General features: G+C 45.7%; 2 protein-coding genes and 1 long non-coding RNA gene across 3 annotated transcripts in view; 1 reads left to right on the top strand and 2 right to left on the bottom strand.

The window, feature by feature from the left end:
* Positions 1-449: 449 nt before the first annotated feature.
* Positions 450-3934, bottom strand: LOC134071529 (serine/threonine-protein kinase pim-2-like). The gene is made up of 7 exons (XM_062528284.1): positions 3886-3934; positions 2994-3509; positions 2764-2858; positions 2498-2548; positions 1392-1770; positions 901-1077; positions 450-604 (listed from the first exon to the last, which is right to left on the bottom strand). The coding sequence occupies exons 1-7, from the start codon at positions 3926-3928 to the stop codon at positions 513-515; spliced, it is 1353 nt and encodes a 450-aa protein (XP_062384268.1). The 5' UTR covers positions 3929-3934; the 3' UTR covers positions 450-512.
* A 2241-nt stretch (positions 3935-6175) lies between these two features.
* The window catches only part of LOC134071220 (UDP-glucuronosyltransferase-like), a 24572-nt gene continuing 9317 nt past the window's right edge, over positions 6176-21430 (top strand). The window contains exon 1 of the mRNA XM_062527856.1: positions 6176-7607. Coding sequence (XP_062383840.1) covers positions 6384-7607 — 1224 coding nt within the window. The 5' untranslated portion in view covers positions 6176-6383. The remainder of the gene's footprint in view (positions 7608-21430) is intronic.
* LOC134071419 (uncharacterized) lies at positions 13120-14242 on the bottom strand. The gene is made up of 3 exons (XR_009937072.1): positions 13991-14242; positions 13542-13603; positions 13120-13229 (listed from the first exon to the last, which is right to left on the bottom strand). It is a non-coding gene; the product is annotated as an uncharacterized LOC134071419 (long non-coding RNA).

The raw sequence follows: 21430 nt of genomic DNA, 5'->3' as shown, positions 1-21430 counted from the left end.
ACAACACATCTCCAGCACATCATTTTAGTAAATCATGTTACCTTACCATCTAACCCTTATGGCAAACTTGGGAGCCAGCGCCATCAGCACACAGGCCTGGCCTGATGCTGGAGTGGTATAAACATAGATTACAGTGACAGACCACTGTGCCTGTAAGTCCCAGTCAGAGATGTATAGGCCTAATATCTCTGCTTCAAAGATCTGGTAGGTCATCATTGTTCCTCCTCATGCATGTCCAAAATAATCTTACAGTCTTTTTGTATCATCGTTTGAAAGGAGTTTTTATTGTCCTGAGAATCAGAATGGTGAAGGCAGAGACGGTTTATAAAGCAGTATTAACTATCTTTGGCTAAATTTTGGTGAAGGTAGGCCTACAGTAACTCATCCACGAAAGTTTATCACAATTCAAACGGTAGCCTGCCAAGCTTCCCACACAGAAGAGACACAAATGCTGCATAGGCTATACTTTATTTTAAACAAATGTAGGCAACTTCAGTATACTGTATATGTTCCTATAACATCCATGGGTGAAGAAGTATTTGTTCCAGAGTTGGTCGATCTTTGGGATTGACAGAAAGACATAGGCGTATGAGGTGGCGACATTCTGTCAAAACAAAGGGATAATGTACATGTAAAGAAAAGATGCATTACAACAGGACACACACACACACACACACACACACACACACACACACACACACACAGCAAAACAAAGGAATGATACACATAAGAAAAGATGCACTATAACATGACACAAACACACACCAATACAATTCTCTCTTATTTTCTTTCCCTCTCTTTCTCTGTCACACAATTACGCACACACATGATCTCTATCACTCTCGCGCACTCTCTCTCTCTCTCTCACACACACACACACACACACACACACACACGCACCTCTTGATATGCCACGTGGGAAGTATAGTGTTCCCTTCACGATGGCGTCTTCGTCGTAGAAGGGCACGTCGCCCCACAGCATCTGGAAGAGCAGGATGCCCAGAGACCACACGGTGGCCGGGAGGGCAAAGTACTCTCCCCGCAGCACCGTCTCTGGGGGGAAGTACTCCGGAGTCCCTGCAGACCAGCCGCAGGATTTAGCCACCACCTAACATAAAGGACTATTCTCTCTCTCTCTCTCTCGCTCTCTCTTGCTTTCTCTCTGGCTTTCTCTCTCTCTCTCATGTTCAAAGTGTTCATTCTCAAATTCAAAGTTTTACAGATATGACTAAGATTACAATCAAGAAAAAATGTTATATTTAACATGGAGTAGGATTGGTATTAAGACCCCCCCCCCCCCCCCCCCATCTCTCTCTCTCTCTCTCCCTCTCTCTCTCTCTCTCTCTCTCTCTCTCTCTCTCCCTTTCTCTCCCTCCTTCCTTTCCCCTCACCAGCTATGTCCGTGTACTGTCCCTCCTTCAGCACGGAGGCGGAGCCGAAGTCCAGCAGCTTGATGCGCTGCGTGTCGGTCTCCACCAGGATGTTCTCGGGCTTGAGGTCGCGGTGGACCACCCCCCTGGCGTGGCAGTGCTGCAGCACGGGCACCAGCTGCCGCATCATGCCCCTGGCGGCCGCCTCGTCCAGGTAGCCCTGGCCCTCCTGCAGGTAGTTGAAGAGGTCCAGGCAGGGCGCGGGCCGCTCCAGAACCATCACGTAGGCGCCGGGCAGCTCCACGTGCTCCAGCAGGCGGGCGATGCCCTTGCAGGCGGAGTTACGGCTCACCTGGCGCAGCAGCGCGATCTCCAGAGGCACGGGCGCCGCAAACTCTGACTGGCACACAAACCAGGTGCCCACAAGTGTTCATCACTACCAGGTGCCCACAAGTGTTCATCACTACCAGGTGCCCACAAGTGTTCATCACTACGACTGTTACACAAACCAAGTCAAGTCAAGGTTTATTTCATCCATTTACATGGCTGCCCACAAGTGTTCATCACTACGACTGGCACACAAACCAGGTGCCCACAAGTGTTCATCACTACCAGGTGCCCACAAGTGTTCATCACTACGACTGTTACACAAACCAGGTGCCCACAAGTGTTCATCACTACGACTGTTACACAAACCAGGCGCCCACAAGTGTTCATCACTACTATTGTTACACAAACCAGGTGCCCACAAGTGTTCATCACTACGACTGTTACACAACGAAGTGCCCACAAGTGTCACTGTTACACTGTTAGGGGAGAGGACTAGTGTGTTTTAATTATAAACAACTACAGTTGCACTGTTAGGAGATAGGATAGTGTATTTTAATCATAAACAAGGATCCAAAATGTGAAAGATTTAGAGTTGAAACCGATTTTATGAGAAATGAATCCATAGTCATAGTCATACAGTATGTACAGTATACAGCACCACACATCAGGGACATGGACTATATGCTCCTAAATGAGCCGTTTGCTCTCACTGGAGCGCAAACTGAACACACAGCAGAATGAGACCACGCCCATTTCGGGACGCCTGATCTAGACGACGTGAGGATCAGTTCACTCACCATCTTGGCCCACATCTTGATCCTCTCCACGGCCACCACTTTCAGCGCCACCTGCGGACAACAACAGCTCAGCATACAGCACGGGATTGACATATTTCCATTCTATGTGAAAACACAACTTTTGATTTGAAAGGCCTGCTGTTTTGAGCACATTTGAGTCTGTCCCTCACCAGAGGCACCATCACATTGCCTGAATAATAGTTTAAAAACACCAGTAAACTGATGCAACAGGTGCTGAGGCAGAGAAACCAACATGGCCTACTCACCGGGAAATGGTCTGACTTCCTGTACCCAGCATACACACTTCCATAGCCTCCCTGTCCTATCAACTCGCCCTTACTAAACATGGCCTCCAATCTCTCTGAAATGAGACAATCTGGTTGTCATTAATGGGTCATGTAGACAGGCCATGTTAAGATTTGGGCTCTCAAACACAGAAGTTTGAAAATAGGATCTAAAATATGTGAGTTGTACTTGCTGCCCCTCCAAGACATACCAGCTCCAGTCAGTGCTTTGTAATCAGCTCTGTCCAGGTGCTGAGGCTGCTTTGGGGAGACGGAGGCTGTGGATTGGCTTCTGTTGTGGTAGCGGATGTTGTGCTTTGGGGAGACGGAGGCTGTTGATTGGCTGTTGTGGGAGTGGTAGCGGATGTTGTGGATCTCTGCGTGGTTCACCATCCCGTTGGCAGCCCGCCAGCGTGACATGCTTCTGGTACCGAGCGCCGGGCCGAACGCCAGCCGGCAGTGGCGGTCCAGCTCGTACGACTCATCCGTGACCTCCGACCCTCTGCCCTCGTTCACCTTCGCCTCGCCCTCCTCTCTCCCGACCGGCGGGTCGTCCGAGCGGCAGCTCGTCGCCGGCCTCTTCTCCCGCCGCTGCTTCTTAGTGTCCGCGCCGTCCGAGTGCTTCCTGTTCCACTCTACTGACCGGCGCGGACGCCTCTTCCTCTTCCTCTTCCTCCTGATGGCCTGCTCGGCGCTCCACGCAGACCTGGGGCAGCTGGGAGGAGCCTCTGAGAGAGGAGGAGGAGCATTATCAGCTGTCAGTCAGAGCAGTACTATGGCAACGGCACAGATGGGTCAGCAGTAAGTGGAGCCACTGATCTACAGTATTCTCTATAGATCAGTGAGTAGAGCATCCTAAGGCCTCTTCAGGACATGGATGTGTTTGCATAATATGGAACAGCTACTTTGATGTTAGGGGAGAACAAAATTACATGCTATGGATTATGGAACATAGGTTGATAAAAAAAAAAAACGGCACTATTTTAAGTTCTTATACTTTCAATAAATCTCAGAACCTTAATTGTTAGGTGTGTAAATTAAAAACAATTATTAATTTATGAAAATCTAATAATGTAAAGGCCTTAACCAGTGCCGTGAGGGTACCTTTGGAGGATGACATGACTATGCTGTTCCTCCTGCAGTCCATTCTCAGTAGAGCCTCATGCAACCAAAGGGGCACAGGCCACAGGGTTCTCACCATAGATGACGTCACAATACCGCTGAAGGTGATGTCATAATACCCCTTGCTCCTTGCAAGCAAAGATTCTAGAACAGAGCTCTGTTCTAGAATCTTTGCTTGCAAGATTGTTTTTTAGTTTTTTGAGGGTGTGTGTAGATCTAGTAGATAACTGCCCAGTCAAGATGGTCCACTACCCAGTGCAATGCTCCCAGGGTGCCATGGCTACTATGGAATGTCTACAGTAGATTTGATTGGTTGGAGCACGGTGTTCTGGAATAGTCCACTGACTTCACAAAGAAAAATGGTCATGATTACTTTATGCCAACTGATGAGTTTCTTGATGATTTCTTATGGGTATGGTTATTAAATGTAGCACTTTATTTTTTAAAACTGAACAGGAGACAAAAAGCAGTTGTAAAAAGCAAGACTGAGTTCCACTGATAGCATAAAACATTTTTTTCAACTTTCAAGTTTCTTCTCATTCCTCCTCCACCACCACCATCTACTTCACTGTCAGCAGATGACTTTGCAACATTTCCCACTGAATGAATTGCTAAGAGAAGCACCCAGTTTGATGAGCCTTTAATGACGGCTTTGCCTCGTGTTGACATGGTGGCATCGCTGGACTCTTTCTCTCCTCTTGATGAACGAGAGGTTGCAGTAATGCTTCAGCGAAGTCATCCAACAGCATGCCCTTTAGATCCGGCCCTGTCTGCTCTTGCTCTTCTGCAGTCCATTACAGCACATGCTGTTCTACCGGCGGTAACACATCATGTGTTTAATACTTCACTCAGTTCTGGAATAGTTTGTTATTAGCTACTCTCGACGATTCAGTTACAAATAGAGGAGCAGTGTCAGTTGAATGACCACTCTTGGGATCAGACTGCTTAGGCCTTAGCAGGTTGTTCTGATGTGGGAAATCACAGACTTGCTTGAAGACCACATCAGTTGGATGAAGTGTACTTGAGCAAGTGTAACCCTTGGCTGTTTGAAAGAGAAAGGAACTACTCAAGAACTGAGTGAAGTATTAAACACAAACGTGACCGTGGACAGAACAGCTGGTGCTTTGGACCGGATCCAAAGGGCATGTTGTTGGACAACTTCGTTGAAGCAACTTCGCTGGACCTCATCGTCATCAAGAGGAGAGAAAGAGTCCAGCGATGCCACCACGTAAACACAAGGCAGAGCCCCCTTAAAGGCTCATCAAACTGGCCACTTATTTTAGCAACTTTTTCAGTGAAAAAATGTGCAAAGTCATCTGCTGACAGTGAGGTAGATGATGGTAGAAGATTGAGCAGAGACTTGAAGTAGACGATGGTAGAGGATTGAGCAGAGACTTGAAGTGGATGATGGTAGAGGATTGAGCAGAGACTTAGATGATGGTAGAGGATTGAGCAGAGACTTGAAGTAGATGATTACCATTTATATAAATTGTCTTAAGATAAATTGTCTTAAATCTTAAATCTCATCTTGAATTAAGGCAACATTTTCTTGTTCCATTGGCAGATAAATGTTCTTGTTTTGTATGTCTTAATTTAAGAGGAAGTCAAATAATCTTACAAGAAAGGAAGTATCTTTATACTAATAAGCTTAATATAAGATTATAAATAAAAAAAATCCCAAATCCCCTTGTGCAGCCAACTAAGTTAGGTCGTTGGGTGCTGGTGACTTGCAGGCTCACAATTAATAAAAAAAGAAAAAAGGACCACCAGCCAAGAGGAAGCGCATTGCGAAACGCGTACCGTTGCTCAGAAATAAAGTGTGCGGTGATCCTTTTTTCTTTTTTATAAGATTATAACACTTGGTAAGATATCACTTTTTGCAGTGAACATTATAAAGCTACTGTAAAAGATTCAGTTTTACTACACAGCTACACTCTTTTGCCTCACCAAGTAAAGTCAGTTGAGGTCAGTGAACAAGGTCAAGATCTCACTTCACCTGTATTTTTAATACTTGAAAGTTACTTTTTTACCAAGATGGCTTTGTAAGCCCTCTTCCCTTATTATACTATACAGTACTGTATGTGTGCCGCAGTTCAGCCAATCAGGTGAATCTGTGATGAGACAGCTCTGACTATAAACCTCCTCCAATCGTCTGTGTCATTAGTCAGCCAATGAGACGACTCTGATGACTGTAAACCTCCTCCAATGCCCTGTGTCATTAGTTTGTCAGATGAGAACTTTGGACGTTGCTGCCTCATTCAGGGGTGGATCGCTTGTTTGCTCTCACTCTCCCAACGCATTGTTGCCACTCACCAGCTTGAGTAATCTGCTCTGGAATTCATGCAACCACATACACACACACACACACACTCACACACACACACTTTCTAACCCACTTTCAACGTGTGTCTGGACACTGCGGGTCAGGTGCTTGTGTGCTGCCTTCCTGGATCACAAGGAGAGCGATTAGAGGATCAGGAATGTGTTCTGGACGCGTCTCCCTCCTGCTCCTGCTCCTGCTCCTGGCTGCGCCTCCTCTGGCTCGGGCTCTGGACTCTGCACCGGAGAGCCCCGTCCAGCCGGAGAGAGAGCCCAGGACACCGGAGAGCCCCGTCCAGCCGGAGAGAGAGCCCAGGACACCGGAGAGCCCCGTTCAGCAGGAGAGAGAGCCCAGGACACCGGAGAGCCCCGTTCAGCAGGAGGAAGAGGCCAGGACACCAGAGGACCCTGTTCAGCCGGAGGAACAGCCCAGGACACCAGAGGACCCTATTCAGCAGGAGGAACAGCCCAGCGCATCAGAGGACCCTATTCAGTTAGAGGAAGAGCCCAGGGCACCAGAGGACCCTATTCAGCCGGAGGGAGAGGTCAGGACGCTGGAGGCAGAGGTCAGGACGCTGGAGGCAGAGGTCAGGACGCCTGGCAAGCTGTTGGTGGTGCCCATGGATGGCAGCCACTGGGTGGGGTTAAAGGTCGTGGCCGAGGAGATGGCCCGCAGGGGCCACAGCGTCCTGGTGGTCATCCCAGAGGTCAGCATGAGGCTCGGCCCGGGCGAAGGCTACGAGACGCTCACCTACCCGGTGCCGTACGGCCATGACCTGGTGGACAAGCTGCTGGCGGACAACGCACAGGGTCTGCAGAACAACACGGGCCCCCTGCTGGACAAGATCAGTAAGTTCTGGGCGAGAGTGAAGAGGATGAAGAGCTTCATGGTCACCACCAGCGAGAGCCTGCTGCTGAACGAGGAGCTGGTGGCTTTTCTGAGGGCGCAGGAGTTCGACGCCCTCCTCACGGACCCCATGGTGCCCACGGGCGCCATCTTGGCACACAACTTCTCCGTGCCGTCCGTCTACCTCCTGCGTGGCATCCCGTGCGGACTGGATCTGGAGGCCATGGCGTGCCCGAGCCCGCCGTCGTACGTGCCGCGCTATTTCTCGAGCAACACGGACCAGATGAGCTTCGTCCGGCGGGTGGTCAACTTCCTGGTGGCCATGGCGGAGCCTGCCCTCTGTAAGGTCATCTACTGGGAGTTTGACGGCGTGGCGAGCCGCTTCATGGACAAGGACGTCACAATAGCAGAGATCCTCAGCAGCGCCTCCTTGTGGCTGCTGCGATATGACTTCACCATGGAGCTGCCCAGGCCACTCATGCCCAACATGGTGCTGATCGGAGGCATCAACTGCGCCGTCAAGAGACCGCTGACCCAGGTGAGCCCTGCACTGCACCTCCTGCTGTCTTCACACATCACCTGTCTGCTCACCAGTGGTGGACGAAGTACATTGATTATGTACTTAAGTGAAAGTATAGATACCTTGTGTCAAATATTACTTGAGTAAAAGTGAAAGTACCCACTTTGAATTTTCACTTAAGTAGAAGTATAAAAGTATTTGCCTTCACATGTACTTAAGTATTACAAGTAAAAGTACTTCAATGAATTATGGTTCTAATGGCTTAATTATAATTATAATTTATCCTTTTCACATCAAAGCTCCTGCTAAATCAGCTTATATAAGGTGAAATACTAATGCCACTCCTCAAATAGTTTCTTACATTTGTCTATTTGCTTAGAAGCTATCTACAGTAGGGAGAACATGCATTTGATACCATGCTAAAGTTGCCTAAAAAGATAAATATAAAATCATCATTTGACAATTGATCTTAATGCCTTAATTAAAAAAATGAGTAAAAATCAAACTGCAAACAAACAGATTGCCATGGTGCTTTTTCCAGTAGGCCTATTAGCCTGTTTGATTCTCATTGAGCTCAATGCAAATCAAACAGGCTAATAGGCCTATACTGGAAAAAGCACCATGCCAATCTCTAGCTGTGGTGAAGGGTATGATGACGTGGGGCTATTTTAATTCCAACGGCCAAGGGAACTTTATCAGGATGCATTTATCCTGGATCCATGAAATAGCTGTCCTTTAAAAATAAAAATCTACCTACCCCTGTGTTAAATTCCCATAGGGTTACATAGGGGGTCAAATACTTCCTTCCCCCTAGCATTTATTAAGAACATTTATTTATTTACGATACATTATTCAATCACAAAGAGAATTGGTGTCCTTAGCCCCCCCCCCCCCCCCCCCCCCCCATTATGATAATAATGACAAAGTAATTTTGTTGTAGAAAATAAATTTGTTAAGAACTATGATGCTGTTTGATTAATTTATAAATGGTACACTGTCACTTTAAGACTCTTGCCGGCTCCACTCAGTGGCTGCCCTTTATAAAGCGGAGATATCAGTTATCAATGCACTCTCTTCCTTTCATGCACGCTCACACGTTCCCTATTACGTTATGAGTAACGTTATGAGTAACAAACATGCATGCACATTAGATTTGCTGCAATAGAGATTTCAAAGCGTAGGCCTAGGCTTTCATCTCTATGTAACATTGGTATTGACATTGTAAATGTACACGTTCTCTAAGAAGAGTGTTAGTTTGCAGGAATGTTAACCACAACGTCGTTGCTGGAAAAAAAATTTTAAAAAAAAATAGCGAAAAGCCAATGATAGCCTAAGTGCGTGGCGGGCCAGATCTAAACTAATGCATGCTCGGTGGGCCGCACTGAAGTGCGTGCAGGACGCAGTTTGGACACGTGATTCGTTTTGCCAAAATGGAACGAGAGGGTTTTCATAAACGTAACGGAGTAAAAGTACGAGTTTTCACTTAAAAATGTAGTGAAGTCAAAGTACAAAGTCTCACCAAATATAAATACTTAAGTAAAGTACAGATACATCAATATGCTACTTAAGTATTGTAACGAATTACATGTACTTCGTTACTGTCCACCACTGCTGCTCACCTGCCTGCTCACCTGTCTGTTCTCGCACTGTCTTCACTCATCACCTGTCTGCTCTCTCTCTCTCTCTCTCTCCACTCATCACCTGTCTGCTCTCTCTCTTCACACATCACCTGCCTGCTCACCTGTCTATTCTCTCTCTCTCTCTCTCTCTCTCTTCACTTCACCTGCCTGCTCTCTCTCTCTCTCTCTCTCTCTCTTCTCATCACCTGCTTGCTCTCTCTCTCTTCTCATCACCTGAGGGTGCTTTCAAAAATGCATAACCACCAATAGAACAATCAAATAAACTCAGTAATAGGGGGTGTCATAGCCTGGCTCAAAGAACCAAACACAGAGGACAAACAAACAGAGGACCAACAGTTTAAAATATTTATTAAATAAATAAATGGAAACCATCTTTGTGAGCAATAAGTACCAGTATGTGGGCAAAGGTGCTTGTGTGCTAAGATGTGAATGCATGGATGCAAAAACAAAGAAAACAACAGAAGTTCTCCAAAGGACTAAGCACATCCCAGCCCCCCTCCAGGGGTACACGGAGTACCCTTTACACACCTGTGTGTGTAGTAATGTAATGGGGTGCACGGAGTAGCCTTTACACACCTGTGTGTGAGTAGTGATGGGGTGCACGGAGTATTACACACCTGTGTGTGAGTAGTAATGTAATGGGGTGCACGGAGTATTACACACCTGTGTGTGAGTAGTAATGGGGTGCACCGAGTAGCCTTTACACACCTGTATGGGTTCCTTAGCCAAGCCCACGCCAGCATTACCTGCCACTGGGTGAAAAGGGTCTGAATCAGGGGATATTCATTGTGATATATTTCCTGATATGTGGAATATCAGGGAATATAATGGTTGATATGCTCCTGATATTTTTGTCCCATTTCACATATCCGGAGCATATCAAAACTCCTGAATGGCACTGCGACGACATGCCAGATATCCTGACTTCATATACTCACCAGATATGATCCATGTTTCAAGTATTAGCTACTTATATGACCCAAGATATCTCTGGTATTTGTTGCCATATACTGTATCCCCTGATATGTCAAACATGACACTACGCATATACTGCCCAGATACTGCCAGGCAGAGCTAATTTCACAGGCATTTATGTACATGCCTTTATTAGTTATATATTTAATAGTTTTAATTATTTAAATGAGTTATGCCCTATATGAAATAGTTTTAAATGTGGGATAGGCCTACATCACCAACACTGAGCTTATTGTTACACCCACAGCCATTCAACATTTCAATATTTCATTGATTGTATAAATTATTATTACATTATTATATTAATTTTACATAAACTTAATTACATTATTTACTTTGCACCTGCACCTGCATTATTACACCTACTAAATCCCAGTGACTTAATCTAAACATTTAAATTCATATATGACAGGCAATAAAATGTGTTACATGGTCTTTATTGTATTTATCAAGAAATACTCAAATCAATATGGCTTTCTCGTCTGCAGTGGGGGTACTTTGGTAGTGACACTCGCCGCCTGTCAATGACCTGTCTCGAGTGAGAACAAGACTTCTGCTTGACCTCAGTGGTTTCAACAGTCCATGGTCTGGGCGTGAAATGTCCTTTAAAACATGTCGAGTCCTCGTCCGTACTCTTCTGGTATAGTTGTCCTGCAGGGAAGGCAGAGGTGCTCTGATGGGGATCCCTTTGGCAGTAAAGGTCAGGTGTCTGCAAAAAGAGAAACAAAGCATATATTGTACATGAATATAATTAATGTAAACTACTCAGTTTGTGTGACAAATAAAAGCAAACCCACAAGAGCCTAGAAGTCAGGTGCAATAGTTAGGAATAAAGTTGGGGTACATTTTGATCAAGGGGACATTTCGAAGTGACCCTACACTTCCGAACGGTAGTATATCTGTGTGCATACCTAATTGCAACACTGTCTGCAGAAGCTCTTGCCTTCTTGCGTAGACCACCTTTCTGATGCCTAGCACAGATCATACCCCATCTGATGTGCAGTACCAGCCTCTGGCTCCAGGCTGGGGTTGCTGGAGGGCACCTAAAATAAATAAATAAAAAAACAGCAATTGCCATAAATTATGTTATTGTTGATTAATATCAAAGCATTAAAACAAAAAGTAAGTCAATCAGGTGTACAAACATACAGTATATATATAAATATAATTACCTTATGAAGGCCCTTCCATCATCACCATCAATGTTAATTCTTGATATCAGTTTATTTGTGAGGGTTTCTGTCAATAGAAGATATGATTTCACAAAATTATACATTCTGTACAATATATTTGAAATAGTGATTATGATCAGTTTGGCATATATTCACAACACTGTTTACCTTACCACCAACATAATGGTAAACATGGCTAAATTTCAAAATTCAAGACTATTATAAATAGCCGCATATTCATGCATTACACTGCACGTATGTCAAACAAATTACTATGGACAGTAACGTACCCCATAGCCAGTGCTTAATTTGTAAAGTGGGAGGTGCCGGAACGCAGATGATGGGTGGATCCGGCGACTCAAAAATAAATAAATTAATTCATTAATTAATAAATAATTAAATAAATAAAGGGTACGCGGGACGACGACGCACAAGGATTCTGTGTGCACTGGCCTACAATTAAACCAGTTACCGAGTGCGGAGACAGAGTGAGATTCGCATGTTTAAGGCTTTATTTCGCCAACACTGCAAGACAGTAAGCTAGCCAAGGTTATTTTAACCACAACGGACAACGCTCAGAGTAAAAGGATGAACTCCAAACAAGCACACAATACTCACTCAAAGTTCGCCCGTTAACTCTCCAACACGTTAACACAACACAATATATTGAGAGTACCAGCAGAGAATAATTAAGACTTCATTTTACTTACACATAGGCCTATATCTTATTTGTCCAAAACAGCCCATACAGTATCCATAGATAGACACCTGCCTCTATTTCCCTACTCCTCTGATCCCGTGCAGATATGTCCTTTCAATCCATGATTTCACGTAGGGAATAGGATTGAACCGGGTAGCTTAAGCAGTGGGCCGACAAGGCCAATAGACAGTTGTGAGGAGATGGTAGAGGGGAAAAGAGATGCTCTATTTGCTGCGCAAATCAAGTTAATCTGCGAAAAACCCCGCTCATGCACTCGATGGGGACAGTGTTGACCGCGGCCAAAAGGTCCGAACGAACCAGGCGCGCGGGAACCTCTTTTTGACCAGGGGTGCTGATAACAAAATAATGAAGAATGTCCAACGATTTCTCCCTGCTATAGCCTACATGTTTTGGATTTTGACTGCTAAATACGTCATTAGCGCGGTGTACGGTTGAGGGCAAGACGTTTCATAGCCTGTCCATTTGCAACCACAAATTCTAATGTTCTATAAATGCGACAGCACCAGGCGCGTCGCTATAGGTGTTCAAAAGATAAGGGGCTTTACCTCGGCTGACCCTTCCATTTCCCGGGGGTCCGGGGGTTTTTCCCCCGAGAAAATTTTAAAATTGGGCTGTGAAAGATGCGATTTCAACATAGTTTGAGAAGGAAAGTAAGGCCAGGTTCCGGATCTCAAATTAAGCCTGGAATAGCTGCCGGATCCAACGTCGGAGGTTCCGGATCTTGTTCCGGCTTGTTCCGGCTCAAATTAAGCACTGCCCATAGCCCTCATTCAAAACACAAAGACACTTACAGCATGTTGAGGGCAGCATCCATGGCTTCCAGACAAAGTCAAGTAGCATGTAGTAGTAGGACAGACCGACTTTGTCCTGGACTAATTGAGCCCACTACACAGTCATAACAACAAACAGACACATGAGAAAAGGGGATAAACTAACCACAGTAACAGACACAAATACATGCACACATATTATAATGCTATATGTGATACTACGTGTGTGCGTGTGTGTGTCTGTTTTCTACCTGGTGAGTGTACTCTTGATTGGAACTTTTTTCTTATGGAACTGGCACACATTTGGAATATTCCAGACTGCACTCAATGGTCTCAGGACAGCAGTCGTCACAACTCACCGCCTGCAAACAGGGAACAGAGGGAGACTAGGATTAATAACCTGAAAATACCATCACTGAAACACTACTGCCCTCACATGCATCTTAAATAAACACATACTTTTGCACAAGGTCAGGTATAAGCAAATAGGGGCTATGAAATGAAGAACAATGTTGCCTAATGCTACTCATACATCAAAAAATCTTTGACAAGATTTGAGTCATTAAACTAATGCCCCCCATTCAAGCTTCAGTGAAAAGACTACAAGCTGTCAACAATCTTACCCAAATCTTGTCAAAGTCTTCTGGTGCAAGGATGGCTTAACACTACGTTACCTTTCACAAACTAAAGATCCCTGGCATTTACTTCGGTATTGACGTGGGTCAGCCGCCTGTCTCTGTAACGTTAAAGTTCACGTCAGCAGCAGCCACTTTAAATGTAAGGTATAGCTTCTAGCTAGGTTAGCTAACATTCAAGACTGATAGCCTAGAGACCATTTAATTCAAACTAAAACTTTACATTCATAACGACATCTCAGACAGACTTATGGTATTACTACCATTCCATAATGGTAAAGTTAGTTATTGGAAAAGTTAGCAGCTAACATTAATTTGTAACAGCTAACGTTAGCGATGTTAGCTCGCTAGCAGCTAGCTAATTCATAACGTTAGCTAATTCTAACATGACGGTTGACATTAGTGCTATATTATAAATAAAAAAAAACCTGTATTTTTCTAATTAATTCCAGTTTTCAATTAGCATACAAAAGTACTGTAGTTCTTACCTTGGATATGAAGACGGCAGAGTTTGTACAGCTTCAGATACATGACAGAAAAATGACGGTTGAACTGAAGTCGGACTCGGCAGCAGTGGTTGGATTTTAAAAGTCAGTTGGGTGGGGAAGTGCGTGCGCATGCTGATAAGCATCCGTTATATTTTAAGAAATCGTGGAAATTAGACATAGCCTACTGTTGGCATATTTTAAACTGTTACATTAAAATGACTACCAAACTCATAAAATCGGATATCTAACATAATAGCCTGTCTAAGGATATACCTATTAAAGGTTGGGTACGGAATTAGCAAAACGGACGGCAGAGTTTGAACATATAGTGCTACAACCTCAAGTCCCGCCCTCCATGCACGAGCGACAATAGAGCTCCCCAGTCCCGCCCCTCCTCCGAGAGAGGTGCTTGTCCGGAAGTAAAATTCTCATTAATTTCTCCCATTGACTTCTGGAAAAATTCGGATATAAAGAGTTTTAGACCATGCCTTAGGCTAACCAGCTACGATGTGACTCATAAGCATATAACTTATAATTTCGAGTGAAAAAATGAACAGAAAATGTAAAAAAAGCGAAAGGTACAAGACTGTGTACATATCTTAAATTCCGAGATAGAGAACTCAAATCCCAGGATGCTTTGCAAACGTACACACATTTCCAACATTTGCAGCCTAAAGATAGTTTAACATGGTTCCATATTAATCTGAGAAAAGAAGATGATTACTTCCTACCGTTTCCATTGAGTAAATTCAACCTTCAAGATGAGAAAACCGTTATTTTTCGGAAGACCACACATCGGTCCTGATCTGCCCTGCAGCCATTTTAAGTTTTGAAGTTCCAGCGAGACGAAGCTGGACGATAGGCGCGGGAAAAGCTGAGTACAGTTTGTTTGGCATTGCCATGGCAACGGCGATCTCTACCAATCAAAGGCTCTGCTTTCACCAGTTTTACACGTTAGGGTGTCGGGTAGTGTAGTACTCTCTCGTTAAATCGTGAATAAAGCATTGTTTTCTCAAAACAAGGTTGATGCCCCCATTAACTTTTGACATCTATATGAGCAGGTATAATCGCTTAGTCACATCGTAGCTGGTTTTAAGTCTACCATGGACGGTTACAATGTTATGGCTTATTCTCCAATTGTCAATGGAGAAATTGTATTGGATTTTTACTTCCGGACAAGGCTCTGGGCGGGACTGGGGAGCTCTATTCAAATGCGCAGCGCAAGAGCGAGCCAGGCTAAATGAAATGCCATCCTGGCGTCTACAGCACTATGAGCTCTAGTCTCCATACAATCACTCACATCAACTTCCCCAATTACATTCTTTATTCACCTCCAAAGGGTTGTAGTACATATGGTTCAGTAGCCATAGGTGTGTATATTTGAACAGAATCTGGTTTGTTCTTACCAGGGCGATTATCTCCTGAAATATCCGAGTTTAGTGCTGCCCCGTTGGTTCGCCTATTCCACCGTAGCTCCAAGCTGTTAAGTTTCGATTTCATGTTTACAGCACTCTTCGTGTCATCGTAAAATGTAATTTTTGCTACATAGCTTATTTATTGCGTGGGTGATTGAGTTTCCGTAGGTATCCGCTGCCTTATTTAGTTTGTATAGAAATGAAGTGACACATACAACAAGAGGGGAACATGGACGTGCAGCAGCAGGCAGTTGGTTTCGTTTCAGCACTGACTCGCGGTCACCAGCTTTCGAAAGGGTCGCGCGCGGTGGGGAGGGGGAGTAGGAAGAGGAGTAAGACGTTAGATTGACGAACGAGCTGTGAAATGATGGTATGGGGTGAGGAATTCTATTGGCTGGAGTTTTTCGAGCCCTGCCCGTTCCGCAGATGATTGACGTGTTTAATTTCCATTTCAGTGCTTCCAACTTAGTGGCTATAAGTGGGTTAGGAATAGGATTTCAAGTGATTTTGCAAAAATGGCCAACAAAGCTAATTCCATACCCTACCTTTAATCCAGAAATGGTGTGCGTGACTTGTGCTTTGAGTATCGCACCCCTGATTTCTGATTAGCAAATCAGGAGTCGAAATAAGTCATATTTCCACTGATTCTTAAAAACTCAAGATATGATCAAAATTGTTCCTGATATGCTGCATGTCATAAAAAATATCCGGACGGCATATCCCCTGATTCAGAGCCTTTTCACCCGAGGAGGGAGACAGAGAGAGGAGCGGCCTGCAGCCTTCACAGGGGGATAATGGGCAGTAATGATTACAGTGTTATTAACTAGATGTGCCGCATAGTGATGTCAACAGGCAGTAGTGTGATTACAGCGTTATTAACTAGATGTACCGCATAGCGATGTCAACAGGCAGTAGTGTGATTACAGCGTTATTAACTAGATGTGCCGCATAGCGATGTCAACAGGCAGTAGTGTGATTACAGCGTTATTAACTAGATGTGCCGCATAGCGATGTCAACAGGCAGTAGTGTGATTACAGCGTTATTAACTAGATGTACCGCATAGCCATGTCAACAGGCAGTAGTGTGATTACAGCGTTATTAACTGGATGTACCGCATAGCCATGTCAACAGGCAGTAGTGTGATTACAGCGTTATTAACTAGATGTACCGCATAGCGGCACAAAATATCGCCGCTGCTCAGTCCTGCACGTCCTCTCTGCTAAAATAAATCACGCTTGTCAATTTGTCTCAGTCTCCTACTCCATCCTCTACTCTTGCAGCTGTTGTGTATGCTGTGTGTGAGTGTGTGTGTGTGTGTGTGTGTGTGTGTGTGTGTGTGTGTGTGTGTGTGTGCGTGTGTGTGTGTGTGCATGTGTGTATGTGACTGTGTGTGTGTGTATGCGTGTATGCGAATGTGTGTGTGCGCAGGTATTTTTGTGTGTGTGTGTGTGTGTGTGTGACCCTTCACTCAAAACCACCATCTACATGCCGATGGGTGTACAGTCACTAAATGTGCACAAATGTATTGATCGCATATCCTCCCATGGATGAAACTCCACAGAACTGGGCACACTCCCAGAGGCTGTCGGGTTAATCATACACATGACATTTAGTAAAGTTCAGAACATCTCAACTGAAGATAGGGGCAACTAAAGCGTATTTTACATTATACATATACACATATTACAGTATAGTCTACTGCAGTTGGGCCACATGCCTACCACTCTTTCATGGGCTCCAACAACGATGTGTACATTTGAAAAATAGACCAGTCTTCTAAAATGGATTTTACATGTCACAAACGGAATGCTTTACACAGTTACGCTTAGGTGTAGGTGTAAGGATAGAGAACCAGAATCTGAATCATTTTATTGCCAAACACTTACATTTTTTTCTTTTTCCACATGAAAAAGAAAGAACAAGGAATTTGACTCTGTGAAATGGCACAAGACATCCAAATGCAATATATAACCTAACACAGAAAGGGGGGGCTATGTGTGTGTTGTTGAGGAGTCCAACAGCAGAGGGGAGGAAACTGTTTTTGTGGCGTGAGGTCCTGGTCATGCAGTACGATGGGGCCTAGAGAGGCTGTTCACTGGGGAGTCATGCAGTACGATGGGGCCTAGAGAGGCTGTTCACTGGGGAGTCATGCAGTACGATGGGGCCTAGAGAGGCTGTTCACTGGGGAGTCATGCAGTACGATGGGGCCTAGAGAGGCTGTTCACTGGGGAGTCATGCAGTACGATGGGGCCTAGAGAGGCTGTTCACTGGGGAGTCATGCAGTACGATGGGGCCTAGAGAGGCTGTTCACTGGGGAGTCATGCAGTACGATGGGGCCTAGAGAGGCTGTTCACTGGGGAGTCATGCAGTACGATGGGGCCTAGAGAGGCTGTTCACTGGGGAGTCATGCAGTACGATGGGGAGGAGAGAGGCTGTTCACTGGGGAGTCATGGAGTACGATGGGGCCTAGAGAGGCTGTTCACTGGGGAGTCATGCAGTACGATGGGGCCTAGAGAGGCTGTTCACTGGGGAGTCATGCAGTACGATGGGGCCTAGAGAGGCTGTTCACTGGGGAGTCATGCAGTACGATGGGGCCTAGAGAGGCTGTTCACTGGGGAGTCATGGAGTACGATGGGGCCTAGAGAGGCTGTTCACTGGGGAGTCATGCAGTACGATGGGGCCTAGAGAGGCTGTTCACTGGGGAGTCATGGAGTACGATGGGGCCTAGAGAGGCTGTTCACTGGGGAGTCATGCAGTACGATGGGGCCTAGAGAGGCTGTTCACTGGGGAGTCATGCAGTACGATGGGGCCTAGAGAGGCTGTTCACTGGGGAGTCATGCAGTACGATGGGGCCTAGAGAGGCTGTTCACTGGGGAGTCATGGAGTACGATGGGGCCTAGAGAGGCTGTTCACTGGGGAGTCATGCAGTACGATGGGGCCTAGAGAGGCTGTTCACTGGGGAGTCATGCAGTACGATGGGGCCTAGAGAGGCTGTTCACTGGGGAGTCATGCAGTACGATGGGGCCTAGAGAGGCTGTTCACTGGGGAGTCATGCAGTACGATGGGGCCTAGAGAGGCTGTTCACTGGGGAGTCATGCAGTACGATGGGGCCTAGAGAGGCTGTTCACTGGGGAGTCATGCAGTACGATGGGGAGGAGAGAGGCTGTTCACTGGGGAGTCATGCAGTACGATGGGGCCTAGAGAGGCTGTTCACTGGGGAGTCATGCAGTACGATGGGGAGGAGAGAGGCTGTTCACTGGGGAGTCATGCAGTACGATGGGGCCTAGAGAGGCTGTTCACTGGGGAGTCATGGAGTACGATGGGGCCTAGAGAGGCTGTTCACTGGGGAGTCATGCAGTACGATGGGGAGGAGAGAGGCTGTTCACTGGGGAGTCATGCAGTACGATGGGGCCTAGAGAGGCTGTTCACTGGGGAGTCATGGAGTACGATGGGGCCTAGAGAGGCTGTTCACTGGGGAGTCATGCAGTACGATGGGGAGGAGAGAGGCTGTTCACTGGGGAGTCATGCAGTACGATGGGGCCTAGAGAGGCTGTTCACTGGGGAGTCATGCAGTACGATGGGGCCTAGAGAGGCTGTTCACTGGGGAGTCATGGAGTACGATGGGGCCTAGAGAAGGCTGTTCACTGGGGAGTCATGGAGTACGATGGGGCCTAGAGAGGATGTTCACTGGGGACTCATGGAGTACGATGGGGCCTAGAGAGGCTGTTCACTGGGGAGTCATGGAGTAGGCCTACTATGGGGGCGAGTGGGGCTGGATTCCTCCTGACCTTCTCAACAGTCTCCACAGGCCGCACTCAGCTGGAGATTTGTGCCGCTGCACCAGGTGAATAGACATGGGTGTAAATCCCTCCCCTGTAGGCACATTCATCTACTCCAGAGATGAGCCCAGTGAGATCATAAATGTGCTGTGGCGCTAGACCATTCAGAGCTTTGGGATATGTAGATGTGCAACTTGTCCACTAGGGGTCTCTCCACGGCCACTCAAAATGCCTGGCAGTCGGACCCAATAGGCTTGTCTATACCAAAGAGTCTTTGGTTTATACTGCGACCCATCGGCCCAGGAGTCCCTGCTGTGTTTACATAATCATTAAGAAAAGGGAAAACGTCATGTCCCAATCCAAAATCTCTCCCTACTGAAAAAAACAGCAAGAAACCAGCTGGTTTTAGCTGGTCTTTGCTGGTTTTCTTCACGCTATTGGTCTTTGCTGGTGTAGCTGGTTAGGCCACGAGCTAGACATGCTGGTGTGACCATCTGAGGAAACTGGTCATGCTGGTGTGACCAGCCTGTCGTGTGGGATACAGCTGGTGTAAGATGGTCATGCTAGTGACCAGCCTGCCAAGCCTGACATTGTTGGCCAGTTAAACCAGCAATGTAGACCAGCAACACAAACTAAAATGACAAGCTTGAGGTGGTACGACAAGCAAAACCAGCAGAATTACCATCGTAAGCTGGATAAACCAGCTGAAGGTATGTTTTTGCAAGAGTTTTGCTGAGCTGGTCAACCATCATAGGGTGGTCGAACATGCTGGTCAACCACCAAACCACCTTAGCTGGTCAGGCTGGTTTTCAGCAGGGCTGTTTTCCCCATGTTCACATGCATTTGGAGTTTCCCGAATTTTTTTTTGTTTGTTTGTTTGTTTGTTTTTTAATCCGTTTTCAGCGTCTGGAAATTAAGCCTTCAGCCTTTCTTCCATGACAACTCTGTTTTTAAAATGGAGGACATGGCCTACACTTGGTCCTGTGGCCCTGGGCATTGAGCTGGGCTTGTTGCTATATAGGGCTTCAGTTCCTGGTGTAGCCCTGTTTAAGCCTAGCGGCTAGCGGCCCACAGTACAAACACTGCTGAACTCATGCAAGCTTTCGTCAAGATGACCACAATCACTGCACACGTCTAGGGTTCTTCTGTCTCACAAAAAAACAACTGGCACAAGTACCAAAAATCAGATACACTTTTAAATGCCAGTGGGCCTTTTGTGCAAGAAAAATGTTGAAATGATTGATGAGGAAAAAATTTCATGTTTACCTGAAGTTCCATGACCTAATCATTCTACAAGGCTAATTCAAACAGGATTCACATACGGTAGGATTAATACTGACTAAGTGACTTATTTCCTTATTGCAGTGTTGACTTAAACTCGGGGGTTTAGAGTCTCCAGTCACGCAATGGGCGTGAGACACACATTTCAACCTACTCACACACTCACACGCAATATACCTTGTATTTCTCACGCAAGGAAATGACTAGGATACCAAGGTGTCAACTCTGCTGAAAAACCAGCCTGACCAGGAACTATGCAGGATTGGCGATTTCATCTCTAGTTTCGTTTTCGTTTTCGCTCGTTTTATGCTTGCACATTTCTCTGCAGAGGTTCCCCGACAGCTTTAGCGTGTATATTTATACATACCCATTCCCAACTGCCTATCAGAAAATACATGTTATGTCCTGGCAAAATTAAAAAAAAAAAAAAATAGGCGATCGCACTGGCTGCAACCTCATTATTTCTATGATAATGTTTTGATCGCCTTGGCTATTGAATGACTGATGAAGGTATTCCATAAACTAATTAATATTAAAATATAATATGTAAATATGTAAACACTATGTACTAAAAGCAGGCCCCACTATGTTTTTACTGAATGTCAGTTGAGGAAACCATATACAGAGTTCAAGTAATGTAAGAATTTAAAAGCCTTGCCACAGAATTTGGCTTTTCAAAGACAGCACAAGCAACAATGCACAAGTTAAGGGGGTGACCAGACAGTGTGTGTGTGTGTGTGTGTGTGTGTGTGTGTGTGTGTGTGTGTGTGTGTGTGTGAGATAATGCGGGTGCATAGACTTGCTTGTATAAGTGTCCTTGATTAGATAGCTGTTGTCTTGGCATCTCATACCTCTCATACTTCACTATTAGCCAAACTTGTTGTTTTGCATGAGCGTGGAGGAGACTGACATCTTCCGTCTTCTACACCGGACGTGGAATTTAGAACGACACAAATGACTCCAA

Source organism: Sardina pilchardus, chromosome 23 (genome assembly GCF_963854185.1).
Source record: "Sardina pilchardus chromosome 23, fSarPil1.1, whole genome shotgun sequence".
Classification (NCBI taxonomy): domain Eukaryota; kingdom Metazoa; phylum Chordata; class Actinopteri; order Clupeiformes; family Clupeidae; genus Sardina; species Sardina pilchardus.
Note: the sequence above shows the minus strand (reverse complement) of the source record. Positions and strands in the feature narration are given on the sequence as shown.

Coding starts and splice junctions, on each gene's coding strand:
- LOC134071529 (XM_062528284.1), bottom strand. CDS start 3,928: ATGGACTGCAGGAGGAACAGCATAGTCATGTCATCCTCCAAAG. Junction 2,859..2,993: donor CAAAGCACTGACTGGAGCTG/GTATGTCTTGGA, acceptor GTCTCATTTCAG/AGAGATTGGAGGCCATGTTT. Junction 605..900: donor CCCACGTGGCATATCAAGAG/GTGCGTGTGTGT, acceptor TTGTTTTGACAG/AATGTCGCCACCTCATACGC.